Below are 27,316 nucleotides of genomic sequence, written 5' to 3'. Positions count from 1 at the left end.
CCTGGAAGTGCCTGAAGTAGCAAAACCGGGACCGACAGACAGACCGTCAGACAGACCGACAGAATTTGCGATTGCTATATGTCACTTGGTTAATACCAAGTGCCATAAAAACGGGAAAATTTGGATATCGTCCCATACAAATTTGAGCTATAGTAGCCACTGTCAAATTCTCACTTTACCGAATGGGTATACAATAGATCTTCCATTTCACAATTAAATGACAAACGAGACCTTAACGAAGAAGCACGATTCTTTACGTTTGCTTCTTTTTTGTAGGGGCTAAGTACAAAATAGGAAAATTTTCATAGATCACATTAATAGCAAGATCGACAATGAAGGACAGACGGACCATTGCCCCCTAGATTTTGTTACCTTTATAGATTTTGAAAAAAATCTTTTTTTTTTCATTGAAGAAAAAATATTAAAAAAACAAACTTCCCCCTCACCCTAGATTTTGGAAAATATCGTCTTTTGTACCCTTACTTATTTTTTCATTAGAAAATCCTTACCTTCCCCCCATATTTGTACGAATTATAACACCTGATATATAGAATCTTGTAAAGCCGATTCGAAGAGAGTTTTTTTTTTATCAATCGGCGAAAAACACATCACCAATCAACAAAACTACTTTGGCACATACTGGATTGGATGAAATCACCTACCCCTGAGATGAAAAAAAGTGGTCACGATCAAATTACAACAGAATATCGAATGTTGTCAGTCTGCATACGAAGCTATTATATAAAGTTGAAGCATAATAAATTCATGATAAAAAAAAAGTTAAAAATATTTCAAATTAAAGGGAATGGGAAATATTATCAAAATATATCACCCAAACTAGACGTTTTTATTATAGAACTTTTAACCAAATAAAGACGGTTTCATTTTGTCTGAAATTGAATGTAAGTGACCGATCCAAAAAACAGCTTATTATTCGTTTGAAAACAGTAATAGATACAGTACAATTTAGACTGGCCGAATAAAGCTCTTCTAATGAGTTAGTCTGTCAGCAACACCGAGGAGACACAACCACTTATGTAGTTTCAAAGGCAATTAAGTCTCCGAGTTTTTACATACACAGTTGGGAGAAACAGCTTCAGACCCAAGCTTTTACCCTAACTATCGAGGTTGTTCCTGTAATTTCTTATATTTCCAAATAATTTGTCTGTTTTTGCTTTTATGTTTAATTTATACCCCTCCTCCGAAGTAGAGTCCTGGGTACATGCTTATCTTAGAGCGCGTGATGTTTTTCCAGCTTTTAATTTACTGAAAATACTGAATTTTCATTGCATATGAAAAGCCAGATTAGTTGCCCTGCGCATAGCAAATAAAGTTAAACTTGGTATTTCTACTAATTAGTATTTCTGGCTACAACCCAGAGAGCACGACCTTAGTTAAATTAGCCACCCTAATCGGACAATACATGTTATAGCGGCATAACGAAGGCAGATTTATAGAACAGGGATCTGGCTATTTTGACAATTCTAATAGCCTATTTTTGACTATTTATAAACGAATTTTGACCCACCCGACTCAATTCAACTGTTGGAGCTCAATGCACACTAAAACATTTTACAAGTTTCTAGTTACACACATAACCTGTGGCTGGCCCTCAACTCGAGATAAAAAAAAAAAAAGATAGAGTGAATCTCAAGTTCTCACAACTAAACAAAACGAGCAAATAAGATTTTTTTCGGCGTACAAGATTACAGAATTCGAAAATACCTTCATTACAGAATTCGAACATACTAATTACAGAATTCCGCTTACAGAATTCGAATATTCATTTTAATTAGATTCATAATCACTAGATGAGCAAAAATAGAAGAGACCTCCCCGAGACTGCATAACTTCTTAATTATTGAAAACAATCAATTTAACATTAAAACAGTGTAAATTGGTTAAATATTCGGTTATTTTGCTGTATTATTCCTTTTTCCAGAAATAAGAGTATTACCTCCACTGAAACAATTTTAAAACTGGAAACAGATATAGATGTAAGCAATCCAATTCCACTTATTTCGGAGATTGAGTAACAGCATTTATCCGAAGAGGTTCTAAAATTTCTAAAACCATATATTTAGTACTGTATTTCCAGGTTTTAAGTCAATTTAATGGATAGTATGTTATTAAACTTCCTTGAAGAAGGAGTGAGGCTCATTAGATGTAAGAGGGGTTCCTCCCGTCCCCTCCCCCCTGTTCTGCTATTGAAGTAGACAATTATGTGGTAAAATGAAAGAGAATTTACAAAGCAAAGGTTCTATCTACCTGATCTTGTTCTAATTTCTTATTTTTATATTACATATAAAAAATACGTATTTTTAACAAATATACAATAACGAATATAATATAAATAGTATACATAATATTGTAAATAATATTTAAATAATAAATATTATATAAATAAATAGATACTATATATTCTTATATTTATTACTGTGTTATTTTCAAGAGGGATGTATAATTAAAGTTTGGGGGGAAAGCAAGTACCAACGAAGCTTGGTCTCTTTTATTAGTGTTTTTTTGTACATCCACTCCTGTTATTAAAATAATGTTCAACCTTCTGGGGAGAGAGGCCCGTTTACTCCATGGATCCACCCTAGGATATTTCTGAAAACGAAACTAATGAATCTATATCATATTTAATTTTTGAAACAAAATACACCTGATTGTCTTGAAATAGAAAAATTTACTCTACAGGTTGTTTCTTTTCTTCTTGTTCTTCGTTGCAATTAAAAAACGGGATTGAACTTTAAAATACTTTCAATAGCCTTTCTAAAAAAAAAGATCAAATAGTAGAGACGAAATTAAGAAACAAATTTTATATAACAGAGGAACAAGAGAACAAGGATGTTCTTTTTCCAGGACAATGAGTGTCTAACTTCCAAAAAAAACCTTTTAGACAACAGAAAAAGGTGTACCCTTTTTCCACTACTAAAATTGCTATGTTTAACAAAAAAAGGTACCAAGGACTGAAGGACAAACAAGACAAAGATTGTTAATGCATCATTTTAAAATCCACCCCTACGCCTTAAATTTAGAATCAATCCTCAAACAACATGCCCCCCCCACATGTATACGTATCCGTTCCCGTCGTTGTCGAGAAACAAGGAAATTTAGGATTTTTTTTTTCTCTCGGATGTGCCAAATTTAATGGTATAGTTTCAAACAGTTCGTGGTAACGAACTGTAGTAAGGAACGACCCGGCTCAATAGTAACCAAAACTAAAAAACTGAATTTTGATATCAATAGCTACATCAAAAGAATCGTATTTTAATGCTGATTTTAAATATATAGGTTTCATCAAGTTTAGTTTTACCCATCAAAAGTTACGAGCCTGAGAATTTGCCTTATTTAAGAAAATAGAGGGAAACACCCCCTAAAAGTCGTAGAATCTTAACGAAAATGACACCATCAGATTCAGCGTATCAGAGAACCATACTGTAGAAGTTTCAAGCTCCTATATACAAAAATGTGGAATTTTGTATTTTTTACCAGAAGACAAATCACGGGTGCGTGTTTATTTGTTTGTTTTTTTTTCCAGAGGTCATCGTATCGACCAAGTGGTCCTAGAATGTCGCAAGAGGGCTCATTCTAACGGAAATGAAAAGTTCTAGTGCCCTTTTTAAGTGACCGAAAAAATTGAAGGGCATCTAGGCCCCCTCCCACGCTCATTTGTTTCCCAAAGTCAACAAATCAAAATTTTGAGATAGCCATTTTGTTCAGTATAGTCGAAAACCATAATAACTATATCTTTGGGGATGACTTACTCCCCCACAATCCCTAAGGGAGGGGCTGAAAGTTGCAAACTTTGACCAGTGTTTACATACAGTAATGGTTATTGGGAAGTGCACTGACGTTTTCAGGGGGATTTTATTTTGTTTGGGAGTGGGGCTGAGGGGAGGGGGCTATGTTGGAGGATCTTTCCTTGGAGGAATCTGTCATGGGGGAAGAAAAATTCAATGAAAAGGGCGCAGGATTTTCTAGCATTCAAACAGTTCGTGGTAACGAACTGTAGTAAGGAGCGATCCGGCTCAATAGTAACCAAAACTCTAAAAAATTGAGTTTTGATATAAATAGCTACATCAAAAGAATCGCATTTTAATGCTGATTTTAAATATATAAGTTTCATCAAGTTTAGTCTTACCCATCAAAAGTTAAGAGCCTGAGAAAATTTGCCTTATTTAGGAAAATAGGGGGAAACATCCCCTAAAAGTCGTAGGATCTTAACGAAAATGACACCATCAGATTCAGCGTATCAGAGAACCCTACTGTAGAAGTTTCAAGCTCCTATCTACAAAAATGTGGAATTTTGCATTTTTTGCCAGAAGACAAATCACGGGTGCGTGTTTATTTGTTTTTTTGTTTGTTTTTTTTTTCCAGGGGTCATCGTATCGACCAAGTGGTCCTAGAATGTCGCAAGAGGGCTCATTCTAACGGAAGTGAAAAGTTATAGTGACCTTTTTAAGTGACCAAAAAAATTGGAGGGCATCTAGGCCCCCTCCCACGCTCATTTTTTTCCCAAAGTCAACGGATCAAAATTTTGAGATAGCCATTTTGTTCAGCATAGTCGAAAATCATAATAACTATGTATTTGGGGATGACTTACTCTCCCACAGTCCCTGGGGGAGGGGCTGCAAGTTGCAAACTTCAACCAGTGTTTACATATAATAATGGTTATTGGGAAGTGTACAGACGTTTTCAGGGGGATTTTTTTTTTGGTTTTGGGGGTAGGGTTGAGGGAGGGGGCTATTTGAGAGGATCTTTCCTTGGAGAAATATGTCATGGGGAAAAAATTCAATGAAAAGGGCGCAGGACGAATCTGGTCACGTTAGAAAAAAACGTCAAATTCAGAGCTTAATATACAATGTTGGATGTTCGGAGCCTCTCTATTATGGAGTATAATTTGAAAATAACACAACTATACGAGCGATAAAACATATATACCACAACCATAACTCAAAAAACGAAAGAACTGCTAAGAGATAACACAACTATAAAGCGAAAACAGGTGAAAACTAACAGGAAAATAAACGAACTAAGAGGTGGAAGGGGCCCAGAGAAAAAATATAATCCTTTTCTAATTTTGGGACTAACTTCCGCAAAAGAGTAATAATGTCAGAAGCCCCGAAATACCGAATTATTTTCTTTTCAAACAGTACGTGGTAAAGAACTGTAGTAAGGAGCGACCCGGCTCAAGTTTCATCAAGTTTAGTTTTACCCATCAAAAGTTACGAGCCTGAGAAAATTTGCCCTATTTTCGAAAAAAGGGGGAAACATCCCCTAAAAGACATAAAATCTTAACGAAAATCACACTATCGCATTCGGAATATCAGAAAACTCTATAGCAAAAATTTCAAGTTCCTATCTAAAAAAAGTGGAATTTCATATTTTTTGCCAGAAGACAAATCAGAGGTGCGTGTTTATTTGTTTGTTTGTTGTTTTTTTTCTTTTCCCCAGGGGTCATCGTATTGACCAAGTGGACTTAGAGTGTCGCAAGAGGGCTCATTCTTACGGAAATGAAAAGTTCTAGTGTCCTTTTTAAGTGATAAAAAAATTGGAGGGCAAATAGGCCCCCTCCCACACTAATTATTTTCCAAAAGTCAACAGATTAAAATTTTGAGATTGCCATTTTGTTCCACATAGTCGAAAACCATAATAACTATGTCTTTGGGAATGACTTACTCCCCCACAATCGCTGGGGGAGGGGCTACAAGTTACAAACTTTGACCAGTGTTTACATATAGTAATGGTTATTGGGAAGTGTACAGACGTTTTCAGGGGGATTTTTTGGTTTGGGGGTGGGGTTGATGGGAGAGGGCTTTGTGGGAGGATCCTTCCTTTGAGGAATATGTCATGGGGGAAGAAAAATTCAATGAAAAGGGCGCAGGATTTTCTAGCATTACTATAAAAAAACAATGAAATAATAAACATGAAAACGTTTTTTCAAATGAAAGTAAGGAATAGCATTGAAATTTAAAACGAACAGAGATTATTACGCATATGAGGGGTTCTAAAAATACTTTAGCATAAAGAGCGAGGTATTTAGGAGGATATAAACACCTCGCTCTTTATGCTAAAATACTTTCAGTAATTTCAACTACTTATTCTACGGCCTTTTTGATTCAGGGGTCATTCTTAAAGAATTGGGACAAAATTTACGATTTAGTGTAAAGAGCGAGGTATTAACGAGGGCACAAACCCCCTCGTACACATAATAAAAATATAAGAATATAAAAGTTTGTTACGTAAGTTAATTCTTAAGTTACGTATATTTTTTACAAATAAAAACGTTCGTTGAAAATTAAAAGTTCTAGTAGCTTTTTAAGTAACCGAAAAATTGGAGGGCAGCTAGGCCTCCTTCCCCACCCCTTATTGCTCAAAATCGTCTGATCAAAACTAAGAGAAAGCCATTTAGCCAAAAAAAAAATAATATACTAATTTCATTTCAATATTTTATGTGCGGAGAGCCAAAATCAAACATGCATTAATTCAAAAACGTTCAGAAATTAAATAAAAAAAACTAGTTTTTTTAACTGAAAGTAAGGAGCGACATTAAAACTTAAAACGAACAGAAATTACTCCGTATATGAAATGGGTTGTCCCCTCCGCAGTCCCTCGCTCTTTACGCTAAAGTTTGACTCTTTGCCACAATTCTACTTTTTAAAACAATTAAAAACTTTAGCGCAAAGAGCGAGGGACTGCGGAGGGGACAACCCATTTCATATACGGAGTAATTTCTGTTCGTTTTAAGTTTTAATGTCGCTCCTTACTTTCAGTTAAAAAAACTAGTTTTTTTTATTTAATTTTAATAAAGATTAAACCCCATTCTGGATTCATTCCAAACCGAAAAATTCCACAGCAGGTAAGTACAGAACTATTTTAGTAGTGACAGGAAAGAAAGATATTTATTTTTAGTTTTTGGGAGAAAAAAAGCAAATACAGGGCACAACAATTACACACATAGATCTTGTAGAATTTGACTTCAAAATAAGTTATTTGTTATCAGTTAATTTACTTCTTCATTTTGATTTACGTTGAATGTGGAAAAGGTTTTATGATTTTAAAATGCTTTCAGCAACTTCTCTAAAAACAAAGACTAAACAATACTTACAGCTGAGTAAGAGAACCGAGTCCCCAGAAAGCGCCATCACTCAGGGTATTGATTTCATTTTTTCGAAGTCGAAGCGTTGTCAATCCCGCCAATCCATCGAAAAGCAGTCCATCAATTTCCTTCAAACTATTTCTATTTAGGTCCCTGAAATCAAAATTGGAATAGAATACATATTCAAAGTCATGTATGATAACCCTTGTCATCCCTACAACAAGATACTTTCAACAAAAATGTTTATTTTTAACGCAAAATCACTGAACGAAAATGAATCTGGGATACCTTCAGAAATTTTTCGTTGCCAATTTTCTAAACACAGCTACTTCCCTAAAAAAGTACCCTGCTCTAATCTTATATGAAGTGAGTTCTTTGACAGTGCCCTAAAGCAAATAATAATTAGATTGGAATGGACCAGGTCAAGATCCCCCCCCCAAGTATGTACCGTTCATTTTTGAATTAAGTTTGCTTTTAAATCAAATTAAGAGTATAAAATATCCTATCTGGATACTCATTTATAAATGAGGTGTTTTGTGGCAAAATGCTGAACATTTCACATACTCGCTTTAAAAAAATGTATTAGAATAAGTGAGATTCACAAATGACTTATATGTGAGTAGTTTTATATTTGAGCGACTGTTTGTATGTCATTTGGAATAAATCACGTCAACACAAACACTTTCAAAAGCTGAGGACATTACACAAAGCCAAGCAGATTTGGTTCTCTGTTGCTGTGGAAGATGATCAAATATTTCACGGCACCGAGCAGCTAATGGAAAAGTTCAGATAATGCATGAGCTACGGACATTATAGGTTTAATAGAGCCACAAAGGAGAGCCCGTGGATCCATTACGTGCTTAAAATCTCAATATTCACTGAACATCCACTTTTTTTCGAGTGGTTAGCGCTCCGGACTTTGAAATCCTGCGGTCGGGGGTTTCAGGCCTGGTGTCGCTGGTTATTTGGTTTGGAGCAGGGGTCAAGGGTGTGACCCTGTAAACTCAGCCAGAGTCGACCCAGCTCTAAATGGGTACCAGGAGTAAATTTTGAAAAAAAAACCGGAAGCGTCGGATAATTTGCCCCCAAGCATGCATTGCACTCCCGGCCGAAGGCATTGAATCAGGATATCGGTACCTGCAAAACGCAGACCAGCATGCGAAAAAGTTTTTTTTAAGTTTATTTCCGTTTCCCCCTTTTGTTTTAAACATTATTTTTTCCGATTGTATAATTTGATATGGTTTATTTTGTCATTCATATTAGATCAATAGCATGGATTATATACTGTGTGCATGATATTGACGTGGTAAGAAGAGGAGAGTAATATACGTTCGGTTTTTTTGTTTTGTTTTTTTCTCTCTTTTTTTATTGTTTTTTGTTCTTGTTGTTGTTTTGCCGGGAGGGGAGAATAGATCTATGTCACTATATTGTGATATGTCACTAATTTTCGAATACTGTATTGTATGGCTTTGTTCAGTTTATAATAAATCTATGTATCTATCTATTACAGAGATTTGGTCTAAATGATCCACCTCCTCTGAAAGAAATGTACTAAAGAAGCTACGTTTTTATGTAATAAAGGCAAGCTCTTAGATTTATTTAGTATAATTAAACATAATTCATCTCCAGTGAATTGTAACTTGGTTTAAGAAAATACTGGAAAACCTCAATTCTGTACATACGAAACAGCAAAAAAAAGACGAACATTCACTAGTGTGACTTTGTTTTTATCTTATTCTGCATAAAATTCTGCACAAGCGCTACAGTGTTTCACTTCCTTAATAATTTTCACTGTAGTAGTTAACACCAGCCTTCCAAACTATACAACTTTTCCTTTTTCTGTTAAAATCAAACCAAAGAAGGGGATTTCTTCCCTGTGAGATTGTCAGAGGGAGCCCCTTCCTCAGACAATTCGGGCCTGATAGCCCCTTCCTCAGAAAATTCGGGCCTGATAGCCCCTAAATTTTGGGGGTTTGTCTCCTGAACGATGTCCCTGAAATAACTTCTCGTCTCCAACGCAGATGCGATTACATCCATGATGCGTAAAACATTTTAGTCACACATTGGCTCAAAAAAAACAAGTAATTACTAAATTATTGACAATAATCTTCGTCATCTGAAAAGGTTTATTGGTAAGTTGTTAACAAAGGTCTTATACTACTTGGCTCCAAAGTCGGATAAATTATACTGAGATTTCTCGATGATTCAGATTTCTCGTTGCAGACAATACATAATTGGCTATTTTGCCATGGGTATTGGCTATTAGTTAATTAAATACAGAAGCTACAATTAATAATAACGAAGAAGTCCCATGGAAACTCCGTAAAATGCCGTTATGTGGTTTACATAGCATATAATATCTTTGGCTATTATAAATAACAGAATTACTAGTTGCTCTCAGCCAAAAAAAAACTACATATGGTCGTTTCCTGTATTTCAGGGAGTCGAAAGCTGGGACATAGAGGCAAAGACACAGGAGCAGGTCCAGAGGTCAGGAGTGTAGGTACAAATATCATGCACGCCTGCAACAGAAAGTTTCTGACTTTTATCTATCACCATAACTCTAATAAGAAAATTTGTATTTATATATTTTTATATACTTTTTTATATATTATTTATATATTATTATTGCGTCCTATTGTGTCTTTACTTCTCTTTTCCTTTTTATACCTTTATAAACATGGATTTGCTAATCGGTGCAATAGGATTGTCCAGGTTTTATTAACTTCTATTTTTTCTTATGTGGCTTCTGGGCCACGTATTGTATGTTGTGAGGTCTCACAGTTTTAAATGAAATGAATCATAATTTTGAGCTGTTTAAACATTTTCTGTATACATTCTAGTGTGTTTTAAACTAGTGGTTCCATTCGCCGTACCGTGGCACACTAGTGTACCGCGGCAAGTACCCTGGTGCGTCGCAAAAAAAATACCATGAAACAGTATTAATTACATCTAATATAAGCAATAATTGATAAGTCTCTGAAAACCCCATTTTCAAATGTTTACGATAGCTTGTATGAAATAGTTGCAAGATATTGGTGACCTAACTACTACCACTACTACTAACAACTCACCGCAGCACCAAGCCGCCTGAAGCCAACACAGCTACGCACGCTCTTCCTCCATACTAATCTATTCAAAGCCTCCCTCTTTACACCCTCCCAGGAACAATCTTTATTTATGACATCCTACCAACCTCCCAGACTAGGACGACCTGCTTTCCGTTTAACCCTAGACGGTTGGCCGAAAGGACAATCTTCGGTAATCAGTCATCCTTCATAAGCAGAGCAGCCCTAGCCATCTCAACCTTTCTTTCATTATAGCCCTAGAAAGCGAGATTGAACCACATTTTTCGTACAGCCTACAGTTTGAAATAAAGGTTAGTCAGCCGGGTACCCAGAACAATGCGTAGGCAATTTTTATGGAAAAAAAAATCTAGTAAATCTTCATCCGCTTTTCGGAGCGCCAATGCTTCAGAGCCATATTTGACCACTGTCATCCCTGTACCTTCCAATATTCTAATCTTGGTTTGCAGACTTATCTTCCTATTCTTTCAGACTTTCTTTTACCCGTACAAAAAAAAACCAGAGCAGTGGCTATTCTACTTTAAATCGATTATCTAAGTTATGTATAATTCATTGTATTTCGTTCAATGGTTGAATTTGGTTAGGACGGTTGAGCAATTTTCACCAATTTAACCGAAACAAAATGGATAACCATAGTGGCATTCCCAATCAAATTATTTAGAACTGTAACAGCTCTTGTCATTTTCCTTTTGTCGCAAAAAAATTATTTGTTCGGTTGCTTCAACACATTTTATTAATAAATAAGCATTATTATGGAAGGTGAAGACTTAAGTAGCTTCATAGTGCGTCGTAAAACCATAGTGGCATCAAATTATAAGTGGCATCATCATGGAAAACCATAGTGGCAATCAAATTATTTAGAAGTGTCACAGCTCTTGTCATTTTCCTTTTGTCGCAAAAAATTCATTTGTTCAGTTGCTTCAACACATTTTATCAATAAATTAGCATTATTATGGAAGGTGAAATTTAAGTAGCTCCATAGTGTGTCGGAAAACCCTAGTGGCATCAAATTAAAAAGTGGCATCAATTAAAACAAGCATCATAGTGACATCATCATGGAAAACCATAGTGGCAATCAAATTATTTAGAACCGTCACAACTCTTGTCATTTTCCTTTTGTCGCAAAAAATTCATTTGTTCAGTTGCTTCAACACATTTTATCAATAAATTAGCATTATTAGGGAAGGTGAAATTTAAGTAGCTCCATAGTGTGTCGGAAAACCCTAGTGGCATCAAATTAAAAAGTGGCATCAATTAAAACAAGCATCATAGTGACATCATCATGGAAAACCATAGTGGCAATCAAATTATTTAGAACCGTCACAACTCTTGTCATTTTCCTTTTGTCGCAAAAAATTCATTTGTTCAGTTGCTTCAACACATTTTATCAATAATATAGCATTATTATGGAAGGTGAAATTTAAGTAGCTCCATAGTGTGTCGGAAAACCCTAGTGGCATCAAATTAAAAAGTGGCATCAATTAAAACAAGCATCATAGTGACATCATCATGGAAAACCATAGTGGCAATCAAATTATTTAGAACCGTCACAACTCTTGTCATTTTCCTTTTGTCGCAAAAAATTCATTTGTTCAGTTGCTTCAACACATTTTATCAATAATATAGCATTATTATGGAAGGTGAAATTTAAGTAGCTCCATAGTGTGTCGGAAAACCCTAGTGTCATCAAATTAAAAAGTGGCATCAATTAAAACAAGCATCATAGTGGCATCATCATGGAAAACCATAGTGGCAATCAAATTATTTAGAACCGTCACAACTCTTGTCATTTTCCTTTTGTCGCAAAAAATTCATTTGTTCAGTTGCTTCAACACATTTTATCAATAAATTAGCATTATTAGGGAAGGTGAAATTTAAGTAGCTCCATAGTGTGTCGGAAAACCCTAGTGGCATCAAATTAAAAAGTGGCATCAATTAAAACAAGCATCATAGTGGCATCATCATAGAAAACCATAGTGGCAATCAAATTATTTAGAACCGTCACAACTCTTGTCATTTTCCTTTTGTCGCAAAAAATTCATTTGTTCAGTTGCTTCAACACATTTTATCAATAATATAGCATTATTATGGAAGGTGAAATTTAAGTAGCTCCATAGTGTGTCGGAAAACCCTAGTGGCATCAAATTAAAAAGTGGCATCAATTAAAACAAGCATCATAGTGGCATCATCATAGAAAACCATAGTGGCAATCAAATTATTTAGAACCGTCACAACTCTTGTCATTTTCCTTTTGTCGCAAAAAATTCATTTGTTCAGTTGCTTCAACACATTTTATCAATAATATAGCATTATTATGGAAGGTGAAATTTAAGTAGCTCCATAGTGTGTCGGAAAACCCTAGTGGCATCAAATTAAAAAGTGGCATCAATTAAAACAAGCATCATAGTGACATCATCATGGAAAACCATAGTGGCAATCAAATTATTTAGAACCGTCACAACTCTTGTCATTTTCCTTTTGTCGCAAAAAATTCATTTGTTCAGTTGCTTCAACACATTTTATCAATAATATAGCATTATTATGGAAGGTGAAATTTAAGTAGCTCCATAGTGTGTCGGAAAACCCTAGTGGCATCAAATTAAAAAGTGGCATCAATTAAAACAAGCATCATAGTGACATCATCATGGAAAACCATAGTGGCAATCAAATTATTTAGAACCGTCACAACTCTTGTCATTTTCCTTTTGTCGCAAAAAATTCATTTGTTCAGTTGCTTCAACACATTTTATCAATAATATAGCATTATTATGGAAGGTGAAATTTAAGTAGCTCCATAGTGTGTCGGAAAATGCTAGTGGCATCAAATTAAAAAGTGGCATCAATTAAAACAAGCATCATAGTGGCATCATCATGGAAAACCATAGTGGCAATCAAATTATTTAGAACCGTCACAACTCTTGTCATTTTCCTTTTGTCGCAAAAAATTCATTTGTTCAGTTGCTTCAACACATTTTATCAATAATATAGCATTATTATGGAAGGTGAAATTTAAGTAGCTCCATAGTGTGTCGGAAAACCCTAGTGGCATCAAATTAAAAAGTGGCATCAATTAAAACAAGCATCATAGTGACATCATCATGGAAAACCATAGTGGCAATCAAATTATTTAGAACCGTCACAACTCTTGTCATTTTCCTTTTGTCGCAAAAAATTCATTTGTTCAGTTGCTTCAACACATTTTATCAATAATATAGCATTATTATGGAAGGTGAAATTTAAGTAGCTCCATAGTGTGTCGGAAAACCCTAGTGGCATCAAATTAAAAAGTGGCATCAATTAAAACAAGCATCATAGTGGCATCATCATGGAAAACCATAGTGGCAATCAAATTATTTAGAACCGTCACAACTCTTGTCATTTTCCTTTTGTCGCAAAAAATTCATTTGTTCAGTTGCTTCAACACATTTTATCAATAAATTAGCATTATTATGGAAGGTGAAGACTTAAGTAGCTTCATAGTGCGTCGGAAAACCATAGTGGCATCAAATTAAAAAGTGGCATCAATTTAAAAAGTGGCATCATTCTAAAGTGGCATCATCATGGAAAACCATAGTGGCAATCAAATTATTTAGAACCGTCACAACTCTTGTCATTTTCCTTTTGTCGCAAAAAATTCATTTGTTCAGTTGCTTCAACACATTTTATCAATAAATTAGCATTATTATGGAAGGTGAAATTTAAGTAGCTCCATAGTGTGTCGGAAAACCCTAGTGGCATCAAATTAAAAAGTGGCATCAATTAAAACTAGCATCATAGTGGCATCATCATGGAAAACCATAGTGGCAATCAAATTATTTAGAACCGTCACAACTCTTGTCATTTTCCTTTTGTCGCAAAAAATTCATTTGTTCAGTTGCTTCAACACATTTTATTAATAAATAAGCATTATTATGGAAGGTGAAGACTTAAGTAGCTTCATAGTGCGTCGGAAAACCATAGTGGCATCAAATTAAAAAGTGGAATCAATTAAAACTAGCATCATAGTGGCATCATCATGGAAAACCATAGTGGCAATCAAATTATTTAGAACCGTCACAACTCTTGTCATTTTCCTTTTGTCGCAAAAAATTCATTTGTTCAGTTGCTTCAACACATCTTATTAATAAATAAGCATTATTATGGAAGGTGAAGACTTAAGTAGCTTCATAGTGCGTCGAAAAACCATAGTGGCATCAAATTAAAGTGGCATCAATTAAAACAAGCATCATAGTGGCATCATCATGGAAAACCATAGTGGCAATCAAATTATTTAGAACCGTCACAGCTCTTGTCATTTTCCTTTTGTCGCAAAAAATTCATTTGTTCAGTTGCTTCAACACATTTTATCAATAAATAAGCATTATTATGGAAGGTGAACAGTTAAGTAGCTTCATAGTGTGTCGCAATACAAAAAAAAGGTTGGGAACTACTGATTTAAGTGTTTAACTTTAAGCTGTTAATAGTTATGTTTTGTTATGTTAGTTGTGTTTTTTATTGTCAGCGTCATTGACCGGTTTTTTTTTCTTTTTTCGCACGCCTTTACTGTATAGAAAGTCCAATAAATCAGCCTTGTTCTGTGAACACGAATGTTCAATAAATCGTTATTATGTGAGTATAATAATACATTATGGTTACTCTGGGTTACATATTGAAAAATACTCTAGATATCTTTAGAATAAATACAATCAACGCACAGCAACTGAAAATAAATTTACAAACAACAATGCAACCTGACCAATCAAAACTTACAGGACTTTGAGGTTCGCTTGTTTCTTGAAAAGCTCCTTGGGCAAGCTTTGAAGTCTATTTCTGTTCAATCGCAAATCGTATAAATTCGTCAGATTATTGAGGCAAGTTTTATCCAAGCTGGATATTCGATTGTTATTCAGGTTCCTAAAAAGTAGAACAAAATTATAAACCTCCACTCAAAATATAAATAATTTTTACCCGAGCCAGGGGGTTACATCTCCCCTTCCCTTTAACTTAATTGGCTTGTGTGCAGTCTAATTTGTAATTATACAAATTTGTTGGACTCCCTCTGGCTTGAATAGTTCAATTTTGAGCAGTTTTTACGGGTATTATACGACTTTATCGCACAGGGAGGGAAATGTCGTCGAAAATTTAACTTGCGACTCTGTCGAGCGAATAGTTATCAAAGGTCTATCCAGCCCCCTTCCCCCAAACAGCAATTCTGGACATGCCAGTAAACATGTGTATACAAGACCTATGTAAACTTTATTTGGTGTCTAGAAATAACTAGAAACCTTGCATGGTAAATGTCACGAGGTCAGGCATAACTTTTTCCCTCTCCCTGGAGCTTTAATAACCAGCAATAACTGCATTTGACCTAGAAATGCTTCTTAGTTCAATTTGATCAAAATGCGAATACAAGAATATATCTTGAAAGAGAAACGAAGAAGAACCCTTCTGACCACTAATGTAATCTACTACATTGTCACGACTTTAATCTGCAATTTAAAGCAAATCATTTCTCAGCACCTCATCAACTCAAAAAACTGCATGCAAACTACTTTTGAGCTTTGAATGATTTATATTACTAGGTTCTTTGCAAAATTGCACTATAAAACAATTACAAAGCATTCTTGTGCGTGCACTGCAATAACGGGAGAGGGGGGTTCCTTCTGCCGAGATTGATCTGGGGGTTCATTGCCCAGCCAAAAAAGCAGAATTGTGGCCTAAAATGAATGTGCCTCTTTCATCATAGTCATATGAAAACACTTTCGTGCTTCCCTTCGACAAGATATTTTCTGATCATCGATCCCCCGCCCTGAGGGTTAAAACCTGTGGGCACCAAGGCTAGACCAAGTTCAGTATGTTAGATCAAGCGCAAAATGTTTAGATAATAGCCTAAGTTTAAGTCAACAACGAGATTCTATTATAGCAACTACTTTTTGACTCTTTGGAGTTGATCTCCTTCAGAATTCCTATATGGCAAATAGTCATACTAATCAAAGAGAAACATATCCAACTTGTAAGACAAAATCGGTTAAGATCGATAACACATCGCTACGCATCTTGACCTGACAGCAGTCAAGCCCAGTGTTTCCACTTTCTTTTTTGAAAAATCCCGAATCAGAGACGAAAAATCCCTAAAAATCCCTTTTTGGTTAAACAATAATCCTTTGAAAAATCCCTCTCATGCTAATCACGACAGTTAGCTACTGGTTTCCTGGTCCACGAAGTCCATCTGTGTGCTTCTGTCTGAGCACCCGATTGTTTTAAATAAAAATCTCTCCGAACGAACTGAAAAGCACTGGAAGATGCAAACACTATAATTTTTTTAACAAAAAAAACTTCAAAACTAAATCCCAAAATTTGCATTCTCCTATCTTGAGCATGGATACTAACGAATGCAGAATTCAACCTCTCGTTCAAGAGTCAAAGAACAGAACATTATTTTTGTTGAAAAAAATCCTTGAATACACCATCAAAACTGAAAATCCTGAATATCTCTATTTTTGTAGGGAAAATCCCTTAATATCTCAATTATCCCTGAAAAACCCGTATCCCTTTTTAGAGAAAGTAATCCCGCGGAAGGCCTAAAAATCCCTCAGAAAGGGATAAATCCCTCAAAGTGGAAACACTGGTCAAGCCAACTTTAGTTCTGACAAGGCCTAAATATCGTTTGTTTCTTTGCAAGCGAGGCAATAGCCAGATGGTCAAGTAATTTTATTAGAAATGATTAAACGTAGCCTTTTTTAAACACCATGAAACCATCTTAATCGAAAGCTCTAAAACCGATGGCTTTAAGCCATATCTTTATTATGACTTCTTCAGGCTATGTCCCGCATGCGTTTTTACTTTTCCGACGGTCTCTTTCTCAATGTGTAATTTTTGTGGCTCAAGAGGCAAATCAGACAAACTCGCAGTGGCAGTTTTCACCTAAAAGAAAATCCGGTGAACGAATGGCTATTTCTACTCGGCCCATTTCGGCTGGCACAACCATAACGAATAAGTAAAATGTCCAACATTCTTAAGTGATTTCGCCTTGACTCTACTTACAGACAACAGTTACGAAAAATCAACTAGAGTTTAGCGTCAAACGTCCAGAGTGACTACGGAGAAGAACGCTTGAAGGTGACATAGTTCAAGTATGCTCCACAATGAACATGGTTCATACGCATTCATAAATAACCGTATAATGACAAATTTAATTGCAGTAATATTATAGAGTAATAATAAATTTAACAGATTGCAATAATATCAGTGATTTTATTAAAAAGAACCACCGTTAGGAGTCAAAACTCATTCCCCGAAAAACGATTAGTTAAATGCGTTACATATGATGAGGAATCCTCCTGAATCGATTGGTGATGTCTGTTGAATCACTTCTGATATCTATTTTCAGCATCTATTCTTATTCAAGACGTTATCTGCCTTCGCTTGGCATGTATCTTGAAAATTTGAAATTGCTCAAAACTTGCTAATTGCAGGAAATGTTATTTAGATTGGCGTCTGAACATCTTTAAAAATTAATGCGCAAAAAATTAATAACAAAATAAGGGCAATATATTTTGGGCTTAATTTATTACCATATTATATGATACAGTATATACTTAAGTATAATTCGGTACTAAACGAAACATTAGCAAAAGGAATACAAAAAAAATAAAAATAAAGTAAAGGAGCTACTACCTCTTTTTTTCATTTTCTTTTTTTTTTTACCTAATAAGGCTCAGAGATCCATGGTAATATAAGAGCTACATTATAGTAATCTGGCCATAAAAAGAACACATTTTCAAGTGCCTGCACCTGGTTGCCTACAGGTGTGCATAATGTGCAAATAATGTATTGCATGAAGAGAGTGATATCAGTATCCATAATGGGAGACTTTTGAAAAATGTACCGAAAAATGACAAGGCATCAACAATGATCCAATCACCAAGAACGAAAAAACAATACAAGGAAAAAAAATCACGACCATCAAAAAAAAAACAAGTGATATGCAAAAAAATTAATTTGGGAGCAATGATAGTTAATCACAGGCGCTTAATAATTAAAATATTAATTAAATATATTAAAATTATTAAAATTAAAATTATTCCATACATGCTTGTTACCCCTGTTAAGCAGACAGGCATGTCCGCAGGAATTAATTTGCGGGGAGGGCGGGACAAAAAAAAAAAATAATTGTTATTTTGTGCTAGACGTGTTCAGAAATTTGGAGGGATTTCAGGGGGCCTATCCCCCAAAGACCCACTTTATCGTACGTCTCTATATGCAGCATGACTAAATACCGGTTTATAGCGATAAGACTCCAAAGCCACATCAAGTTATCGAATATTTCCATGTAGTCAAAACAAGAAAAAGTACAATTTCGTACCTTAATTTCCTTTGTCTTTATAACATACATTTACTCGTGCACTTCTCAAGTGTCTCAGGCTTGTATATTGGGTAGGCCTACTACACATAATCAGCCTATACATCTACAAAGCAAGCCAAGACCACCATACCACAAACGCAAAAATTTCGGAAATTCTTGGCAAGACCGGAGAATTTTCGGCCCTATCCAGTAAAGGTGCCAATAGTATACCTCAGACAAATAGTAGAAATCCCTTGGAGGTACTATACTACTTCATTCTCGAAATCTCTTTTCTACTTTAAAAAAATTCTGACCGGAAAACAAAATAATAGTCTCTAATTAAAAGACTTCGTTTTGATTATAATTTTCAAGCTAAATCAGGACATAGGAAGTTATAGCAGAAAACTATTCATCGGTGATTTCCTGTTCCCAAATTTATGAGAACGAATTTGTCAAAATTGAATGAATGAGTTCATTCCTGAGTAAATGATGAGCTTATATGACAAAATGGAATCTGGAGAAATAATCCCAGCCAGACTTGAAATTGGGACATTCCATTGTGGCATAAGAATTTGAAATTAAAAAAGAATTATATTTTAAACTTTATCAATTGTTCAACGTATTTCTTTTTAATACATTCAGAAATGTTTTAAAATCCAAAATGGAATGAATTGTGCTCGATTACCTTTTTCCAACACACAAATCCAGACAAGGGATAGAAAGGGTGACATTCTCCCCCTATCCCAATATCAACCTGAAACACACACCCCACGCGGTAAACTAGAGAAATCTCGGCTTGAATAAGTGCTTTTCCATGGTTTCAGACACGTCCAGTCTCCCTCAGATAAATATTTTGTAACCATCACCTATAAAATATTGGAGTTGTGTTGGACCCAAATTGCCACCAGTTTCTGTAGCACTTGGTATGAGAGATCGGCTAAAATTAAGACGACAAGGAAGGGATTCGGCTCTTACCCTGAAATCACATTTCAAAAGTGAATCCCATATTTATTTCAGTTAATTCGCCTGTTTTTCCCAATTTATGAATTTGGGATCTGTACTCGGTGCCACGGGGTGCAAATGCACTCAGTGCTGCCACAGGATGTAACAAGCACAGAAACCGGTAAGGCTAATTGTTAAATCGGCCAAGATCAGATGGAACTAAATCGACAATGGAGTGCGAACACCAATAACTACAATACTACTACTACTAACAGCTCACGGCCGCACTAAAGTAGTGACCGTCCTTCAGGTTTAAAGACATACCTATATCATACATTAAATCCATTAGTTCATGCTCTTGCAAATCAACCCTCCGTAATACACCATGTCATTTTACGTCACAGTACCACACTATGACTGGCCCTTTGGAACCCTCTTGCATACCCTCATCATACTTAAGACATTTCTAGATACTTTTTTAAAGAAACTGATAACCAATTCCGCTTCCCCCGCTTCTGAACCCTGGTTTCGACGGTTCAAACTCCGATTCTGCTGGCATCGACCCCGGTGGGCTGGTACATTGTGCCACGCTGGCCTCAATTGCCAAGAATCATCAGAAGAGACGTTATTGGGGGTTTTCATTAGGTTTAAACGATAAATTCCAGTGTAGAAGGATATTCTTGCAGGAAAAAGTCTGAAAATCCTGCAAAATGTCTTGCAGGAAAATGTCTGAAATGTCTGGCTTTAGGTGTGATAATGCACGCCAGAGGATGCCACACGCTAGCAATTGAGTGCCACAGACTGGGAATTGCCATGGAATATTGAAATGTAACAATCAAATGACAAGTTTCAGCTGTTCAAATAAAAAACAATGGTCATTTTTAGTCTATACAGTTATTTTTGTGGGAAAAAAGGTTGAAAACTTTTAGGCATGATAATATGCACCAGGGGTGCCATTTGCCAACCGCAGATTACCAGGAAGGCAACCGCATACAAAATCTTGGAATTGGCGGAACTTGGAGCGAAATTGGCGGAATCAGAATTATGGAATCGGGGAGGGAAGTGAGGAATCCGGAACTGACGCAACCGGAGCCGGATTTGGAGATGAGATCGAAGCGGGTATAGTGGGAGCTGGAGTCGGTTGAACCGGGGTGGAAGCCAGCAGAAACAGAGGGGGAACCGTTGTAACTGGGGCAAGAAGCAGGGGAAGCGGAATTGGTAATCAGTTTATTTTAAAGAATATCTAGAAATGTCTTAAGAATGACGAGGGTGTGTCAGAGGGTGCCAAAGGGCCAGTCATAATGTGGCACAGTGACGTCAAATGACACGGTGTATCACTGAGGGTTGGTTTGCAAAACCATGAACCAATGGATTTAATGCATGGTTTTTCATACGAAAATATCTAGAAAGTGTCTTAGAAATGCTGAGGGGTGCCAGAGGATGCCAAATGCGTCACTTCTAATAGGAATTTTTCCACTAGAGTATGAATAGTGATAATTCTCTTAGCAGGCGTGTACGTGTGGTGAGAAGGAGGGTTTTGAGCATGACTTCTAAATTGTCAAGGTTTATACGAATCTTATTTACTTTTCTTTCGGCAGCGATTAAACAAAGAACTATCCTGCCGGGCACCAATGGATTTGGGAATTACGTCCGACGATTACTTCAATCTCTTGGTTTTAGCTTCCCTAGCGATCTGTGGCTGAAGCTCCATAGCTTGTACGAATTGCTACATAGCTTGTCTGTTTTAGTCTGTTTTATCCTCTTCTCGCCTCCCAACTGAATTCTTGCGTATGTTTTACCCTCCCTTCGCCTCCCAACTGAAATCCTGCGTATTGTTTTTATCATTCTCTCGCCTCCCAACTGAAATCCTGCATATTGTCTTTACCCTTCTCTCGCCTCCCAACGGAGTTCTTGCGTATTGCTTTTTACCCTCCCCTCGCATCCCAACTGAATTCGAGCATATTGTTTTTATCCTTCTCTCGTCTCCCAACGGAGCTCTTGTATATTGCTTTTTACCCTCCCCTCACCTCCCAACTGAATTCGTGCGTATGTCCATGTCAAGTTTCTTGACAAAAAATTGTCAGCAGACTAAAGTCAATACAGCGACTAGAATTATGTCCTGACAAGGGTAGCCTTCTCATAAAGAAAGGTTATTGAGTCTATGAGAAATGGTTATTGCTTGGGCGTTTACCTGACAGAAGCAACAAAAAAGTGCACCAAGTGAATCATACATCACACTAAATAATAACGCGTATTGCAGTAGCTAAAATGGAGAGAAAAATAATTTGTTTTCCCCAAATTTAGCTCAACAGAATGACATTTATGATAGCCATATAAGTAAAACAGAAACAGAATATATCGGAGCCCCCAGGGAAAGAAGACCACCCATTCCCGATCTCAATCACAAGATCAGGGAACCGTAAAAAGCATCAAGTTTTACTGCCTGAAAAACGATGACGGCGCTCATATTCTTATCAAAATGGCATAAAATTTTGAGTAGTGTACATTTTTAGTTTTTGCTATGTAATATATTAATATGAGGTATAATCGATCCCTGTCAAGAGTTCGTAATTACAAATATTATTGCATGGTGATAATTTCAAAGCCTCAGGAATTACAACTAACTGTCAAAGTAACAACAACCGCTTATGTAGAAAACAATAGATGAGATCATTAACGCTTTATACCGGCCACTTAGAGATTATTTTCGACCATCGTATGCTACAGAGTATAAGCATTAATTATTTTTACGCAAAAGCCAAATAAATCACTCTAATTAACTAATAGTAGTCCCCTAAAGCGCTCAACTAAAATGTCTTAATATATGTTTGGTAGATCATTTTTATACTCAGTTTTACTCGGGCATTAGATTCTACACAGATAAGAATTTGATTAAACTTATTTCACATAAATTTGAATTTATTATCAAAAAGCATTTTACAGAGGCAAATACTGTATAGGCTATTGTTATGCAGCTGGAATCGGTGAGGAGACACGCCCTTCGTAGCTATAGAAGAGCAAGGTGGTACACAGGCAGGAATTTATTTTTGAGGGAGCCCAATATTCCCAGAGTAGCCTATGTGGGATAAAAATCCCTTGCTCTTTTTGCCCCATCAAACGTTTCATGTATGGTATTTTATCTTCCTTTAACTATGTCCTTTGTTTGAAAATCATACACAACGCTTATTCCTCCTTGATTCCTCAAGTTAATGTTCACTTCTATATGTCCCATTAGCACAGAGGTAAGAGCGAGGACAGACTTCGAGGTAGGTCGAGAGTCACGAAATAATGAGCACATGTGACAGAATTGTTGATCCTAAAAGGAACCCTTAAAATAAACCTAAGAAATAAAAGTGTATTTTTTTCGCTTACTTTCTTATGCCAATATGCAGTATGGTAGATTTGGGTGGTGAATATCTTCCACCCCCAGAGGCAGATCCCCAGAGGAGATTCCTGGGCTTGAGCCCCTCACCCCGCCCCAAAAAAAATATTTCCTCAACTCGTAAACTGGTCATAAAATACAGGTAAAAAGCGTATGTCTCCTAAAATAAGACTTAAAACTACTTCTCCAGCTCGTAAATTGGGCTTAAAATACAGGTAATATCCTTAGCCCCTTCCCCCCAAACAGAAATTATTTTGGTAGGCCCCATCCCGGAAAGAAATCCTGGGTAAGGTCTGGTACTCGACTACTTTGCGCTACACCGAGTATTAAGATCTGAAAATCGAACTCTGGAATTTAGAACAATGAATTACCATGATTTATGCATATCCTCATGTGAAGGAAGATAAATAGCCCTTTGGCTTTCTGATTAATTGATTAGTATCTAAAAGCAGGTGGTAAAGTGTATTTAGTTTACATTATTATTCTCATTATCAAATTTCAATCAATCATTCTTAATATTGTTTTAGATCAAGATACGCAATTCTTACATTAAAAAAGATTATTTTAAGATAAAACAGAGCTGGACTAGACCTTAAAATGACTCAAAATTACTCCAAAGGAAAGCAACATTTGCCCTTTAATTCATTTTTTTTATAATTTCGTTCTGAGTTTTAATCTCACTCTTTTCTGTAACCGATAACAAATACATTTTTATTCAGTTTTCAAAGGACAGTTTACAGTATATATATATATATATATATATATATATATATATATATATATATATATATATATATATATATATATATATATATATATATATATATATATATATATATATATATATATATATATATATATATATATATATATATATATATATATATATATATATATATATATATATATATATATATATATATATATATATATATATATATATATATATATATATATATATATATATATATATATATATATATATATATATATATATATATATATATATATATATACAAGGGACTTTACCAAGCATAAATCCAGTTTTACCAACTTTTGTCGCCTCCTTCCGCTCAATTGGGCCTTTGGCTCTTGCAAATATAGCCTAGTGTCACCTCTCTCTGTTCGATACGCAGCAAATGATATGGGAAGGTTTCATAATGCTAACTTCGGTAAGAGTACAAAATGAAGCTCTGATATGGATAAAGAGGAAGACGAGATTCTGGAGCTGTGTTGAATTTTGACTAGTGACTACTCAGCGGTAGAACTAAATGTCGATTGTAACTATACGCTTAAAATTACCTATAAAAATGTATATATAAAAAATGACTTACAATAGTTCGAGTTTAACTCCTTCGGGAAAAAGACCCGGTTGGAAAGATTTCAGCTTATTCCCGCTTAAATCCAATTGCTTCAGCTGTTTCAATCCCATAAACTGGTTTTCACGAAGAAATTGTATCTCGTTATTTCCCCTGCAAATCAAAAAATAAAAAATAAATAAAATGGGTAATTCAAGAGCGAATTAGATTGTCAACTCAAGCTTTAAAGATTTTAGCATCAAGAACATGGGCCTTTAACTTTCCAAACTCAAAAAAAATTTCTTCAAAATAAGAAGTGGAAAGTTAAGAGTGTTGAGTGTTTTCAACCATCGATGACCAAATTAATTTCTGAGGGGCCAGTTTAATTGTTGATGTTAAATGTACATGCTCCGTAATCAAAACCCAAAATATTCAACCCTTTTCAGTGACATTATGGCTTGTATATCACTATCAAAACCAAGGCTGTAACCGGAGGGGGGTTACTCGATTTGAACCCAACCCCCTCTGAAATTTTTGTCAGAATCGCACAGAAGTAACAAAAAATGCACAAAACTAATTTCTGTAAATAGTAACCTTGATAATCACAAATCTATTGCAGTCAGGGGGTCATACGTCGCGGAACCTGTAATTGTGAAATAGGAAACAAAAAGGGGTAACAAGACAGTCTGTTTTGGCAGTTCAATTTCCGAATTTTTTAAGTGAAGAGTGATTCGATAAATGAAAAGAAAAGGTGATGTAATATTATTTTTTCACCCAAACGAACAAGGTTAGTTATTTCTAATAGTGACATCGATGGTTCGCCTGCGGATTGTTCATCTGCCTTTGCGGGCTTAAATAACACGGAAGCGGTTGCTGATGCTCGGGTGAAACTTGAGGAAGCTAAACTTGATTAATATTCCAGTCCACTCAACACAGTAACTTCGCAGCACGCTATCACTCAATCTTATTTGGTTCCAAACAACATCGGACCGTTTATCCACAAATCGCCGTCACTCAACACAGCGTCCAAACTTGGTCTGCTAAAGAATCCTTGAACACCAGATATTGCATATACTTTTCCAATATCTGGGAATAGAAAATTGAAGTTTTGGTTGGGTTGTATGATTCGTTACAGCTAGTTGTCCTACTCGCCATCTGAAGATGGTGCTTCTTGTCGATTCTGTCTTCCTTTTCGTCCGAAACAGCTGGCAAAGGCAGCCTCCAGTGCTTCGGTAACCTTGTCAGCAAACACTTCTGGGACTGGAAGGATCCAATTGAATGCTAACCAAGTCACCAACAAACACAGCTTCACAAAAAGAAATATATATTGACAACCGACAACTTCATTTCTGTTGCGGAGAAAAGGCAGGGTAACATCATCAACCAGATAGACACAGCAAGGGCAGCAAAGGTTCAGAAAAATCGTCAGAAACTGAGACCGATTGCTGAAACTGTAATATTTTGCGGGAGGCAACAGCTTGCCCTTCGGGGTACGGACGATTCCGGTCCCATTTCACTCACGGATCCAAAACCGTCTCAAAAAGATGGCAATTTCCGAGCTTTTTTGCGACTAAGGGCAAGGGTTGGCGACGAAAGTCTGGTGAAACATCTTCTTTCCACAGCAGCAAATGCCACGTATGTTTCACCTAAAAGTTCAGAATAGTCTGATTGCCGCTTTTGGAGAAATTCTTCAACAGTTCATTGTCAAAAAAGTAAACGCGAGTCCATGCTTTTCGGTGCTTGCTGACGAAACGGAGAACGTTTCCAGTATGGACCAGCCATGTGTTTGCGTCCGCTACACCACTGCTAGAAATCTTCACGGGGATTTTCTTGGTTTTATCCCAGTTACGGATCTATCTAGAAAAGGTCTCGCTTCGTCAATTCTGCATTTTTCGAAAGCCTTGGGCTTCACCTAAACAATACGGTTGACCAAGGATATGATGGCTCGGTAGCGATGACCGGCCACTTAAGGGCCGTTATGCGCCAACAGTATTAAAAAGCACTTAACGTCCACTGTAGTGCAAATAGTATCAACCTTGTCATTTCATCTGTCTACTCTATTCCAGCTTTTAAGCATTCCTTTGGAACCCTACCGCAAATTTACAATTTATACACTGCTTCGCTACTCAGATCCCAAAATCTGAAAGAAAAGATTAACGGACGCTTGCTAGATTTGCGAAAACAAAAGCTCTTGGTCGGCTCTGTAGATGTATTATGTACACAAAAAACTTAAATAATTGCCTTGCTAATGCGATACTGAAAAAAAACAACTAAGAGCTCATATGGCACTTGTGACGAGGTTGAAACCTAAAATTAGACTCGGTACTAGAGTTATTGATTTTGCCGTTTTCTGTTCAAGATAAAGGTCGAGTTCGTAGATGGGTTTAATAGTCTACATTTTAAGGTGGGGAAGGGCTTAAATTAAGGGAACAACAAAACATTTTATACAGCTAATGCGATAGTTGTCGGATCCGAATTAAAAATGGGCATTTAAGACAAGAGATCTTTCTATATATCAAGTTTCATTAAGACCCGATTATCCGTTCGTAAGATAAATATACCTCAATTTCCACGATTTCCTCTCCCTCCAGGCCCCCCCATATAGTCAAATCGGGGAAACGACTATTATCAAGTCAATTTGTGTAGGTCCCTGACACGCCCACCAATTTTCATCGTCCTAGCACGTCCAAAGGTACCGAAATCGCCAAAGCACTGGACCCCCCCCCCTAAATCTCCCAAAGAGAGCGGATCCGGTCTGGTTATGTCAATCAGGTATCTATGACTTGTGATTATTCTTTCCACAAGTTTCATCCCGATCTCTCCACTCTAAGCGTTTTCCAGGATTTCCGGTTTCCCCTTCCAACTCCCCCCAATGTCACCAGATCTGGTCAGGATTAAAATAAGAGCTCTGAGACACGAGGTCCTCCTAAATATCAAATTTCATTAAGGTCTGATCACCCGTTCGTAAGTTAAAAATACCTCATTTTCCCTAACTTTTCCGAATTAGCCGTCCCTCCACTCCCCTCCCCCCCCCAGATAGTCAAATCAGGGAATCGACTATCTCTAATTTAACCTGATCCGTTCCCTGATACACTTGTCAGCTTTGATCGTCCTAGCTTATCTGGAAGTGCCCGAACTAGCAAAACCGGGACCGACGGACAGAAATTTTGGTCGCTATAT

General features: G+C 36.2%; 1 protein-coding gene across 2 annotated transcripts in view; it reads right to left on the bottom strand.

Moving 5' to 3' along the window:
• Window positions 1-27,316, bottom strand: part of LOC136035036 (leucine-rich repeats and immunoglobulin-like domains protein 3) — a 141,755-nt gene that overhangs the window by 60,621 nt on the left and 53,818 nt on the right. For both annotated transcript variants that reach the window (XM_065716636.1, XM_065716637.1), the window contains 3 exons: window positions 24,173-24,310; window positions 14,941-15,084; window positions 7,115-7,258 (listed from right to left, as the gene is read on the bottom strand). In XM_065716636.1, coding sequence (XP_065572708.1) covers window positions 7,115-7,258; window positions 14,941-15,084; window positions 24,173-24,310 — 426 coding nt within the window. The remainder of the gene's footprint in view (window positions 1-7,114; window positions 7,259-14,940; window positions 15,085-24,172; window positions 24,311-27,316) is intronic.

Source organism: Artemia franciscana, chromosome 13, assembly GCF_032884065.1.
Source record: "Artemia franciscana chromosome 13, ASM3288406v1, whole genome shotgun sequence".
In the NCBI taxonomy this organism is placed as follows: Eukaryota; Metazoa; Arthropoda; class Branchiopoda; order Anostraca; family Artemiidae; genus Artemia; species Artemia franciscana.
The sequence above is the reverse complement of the archived record's forward strand: the minus strand, read 5'-3'. Positions and strand labels throughout refer to the sequence as shown.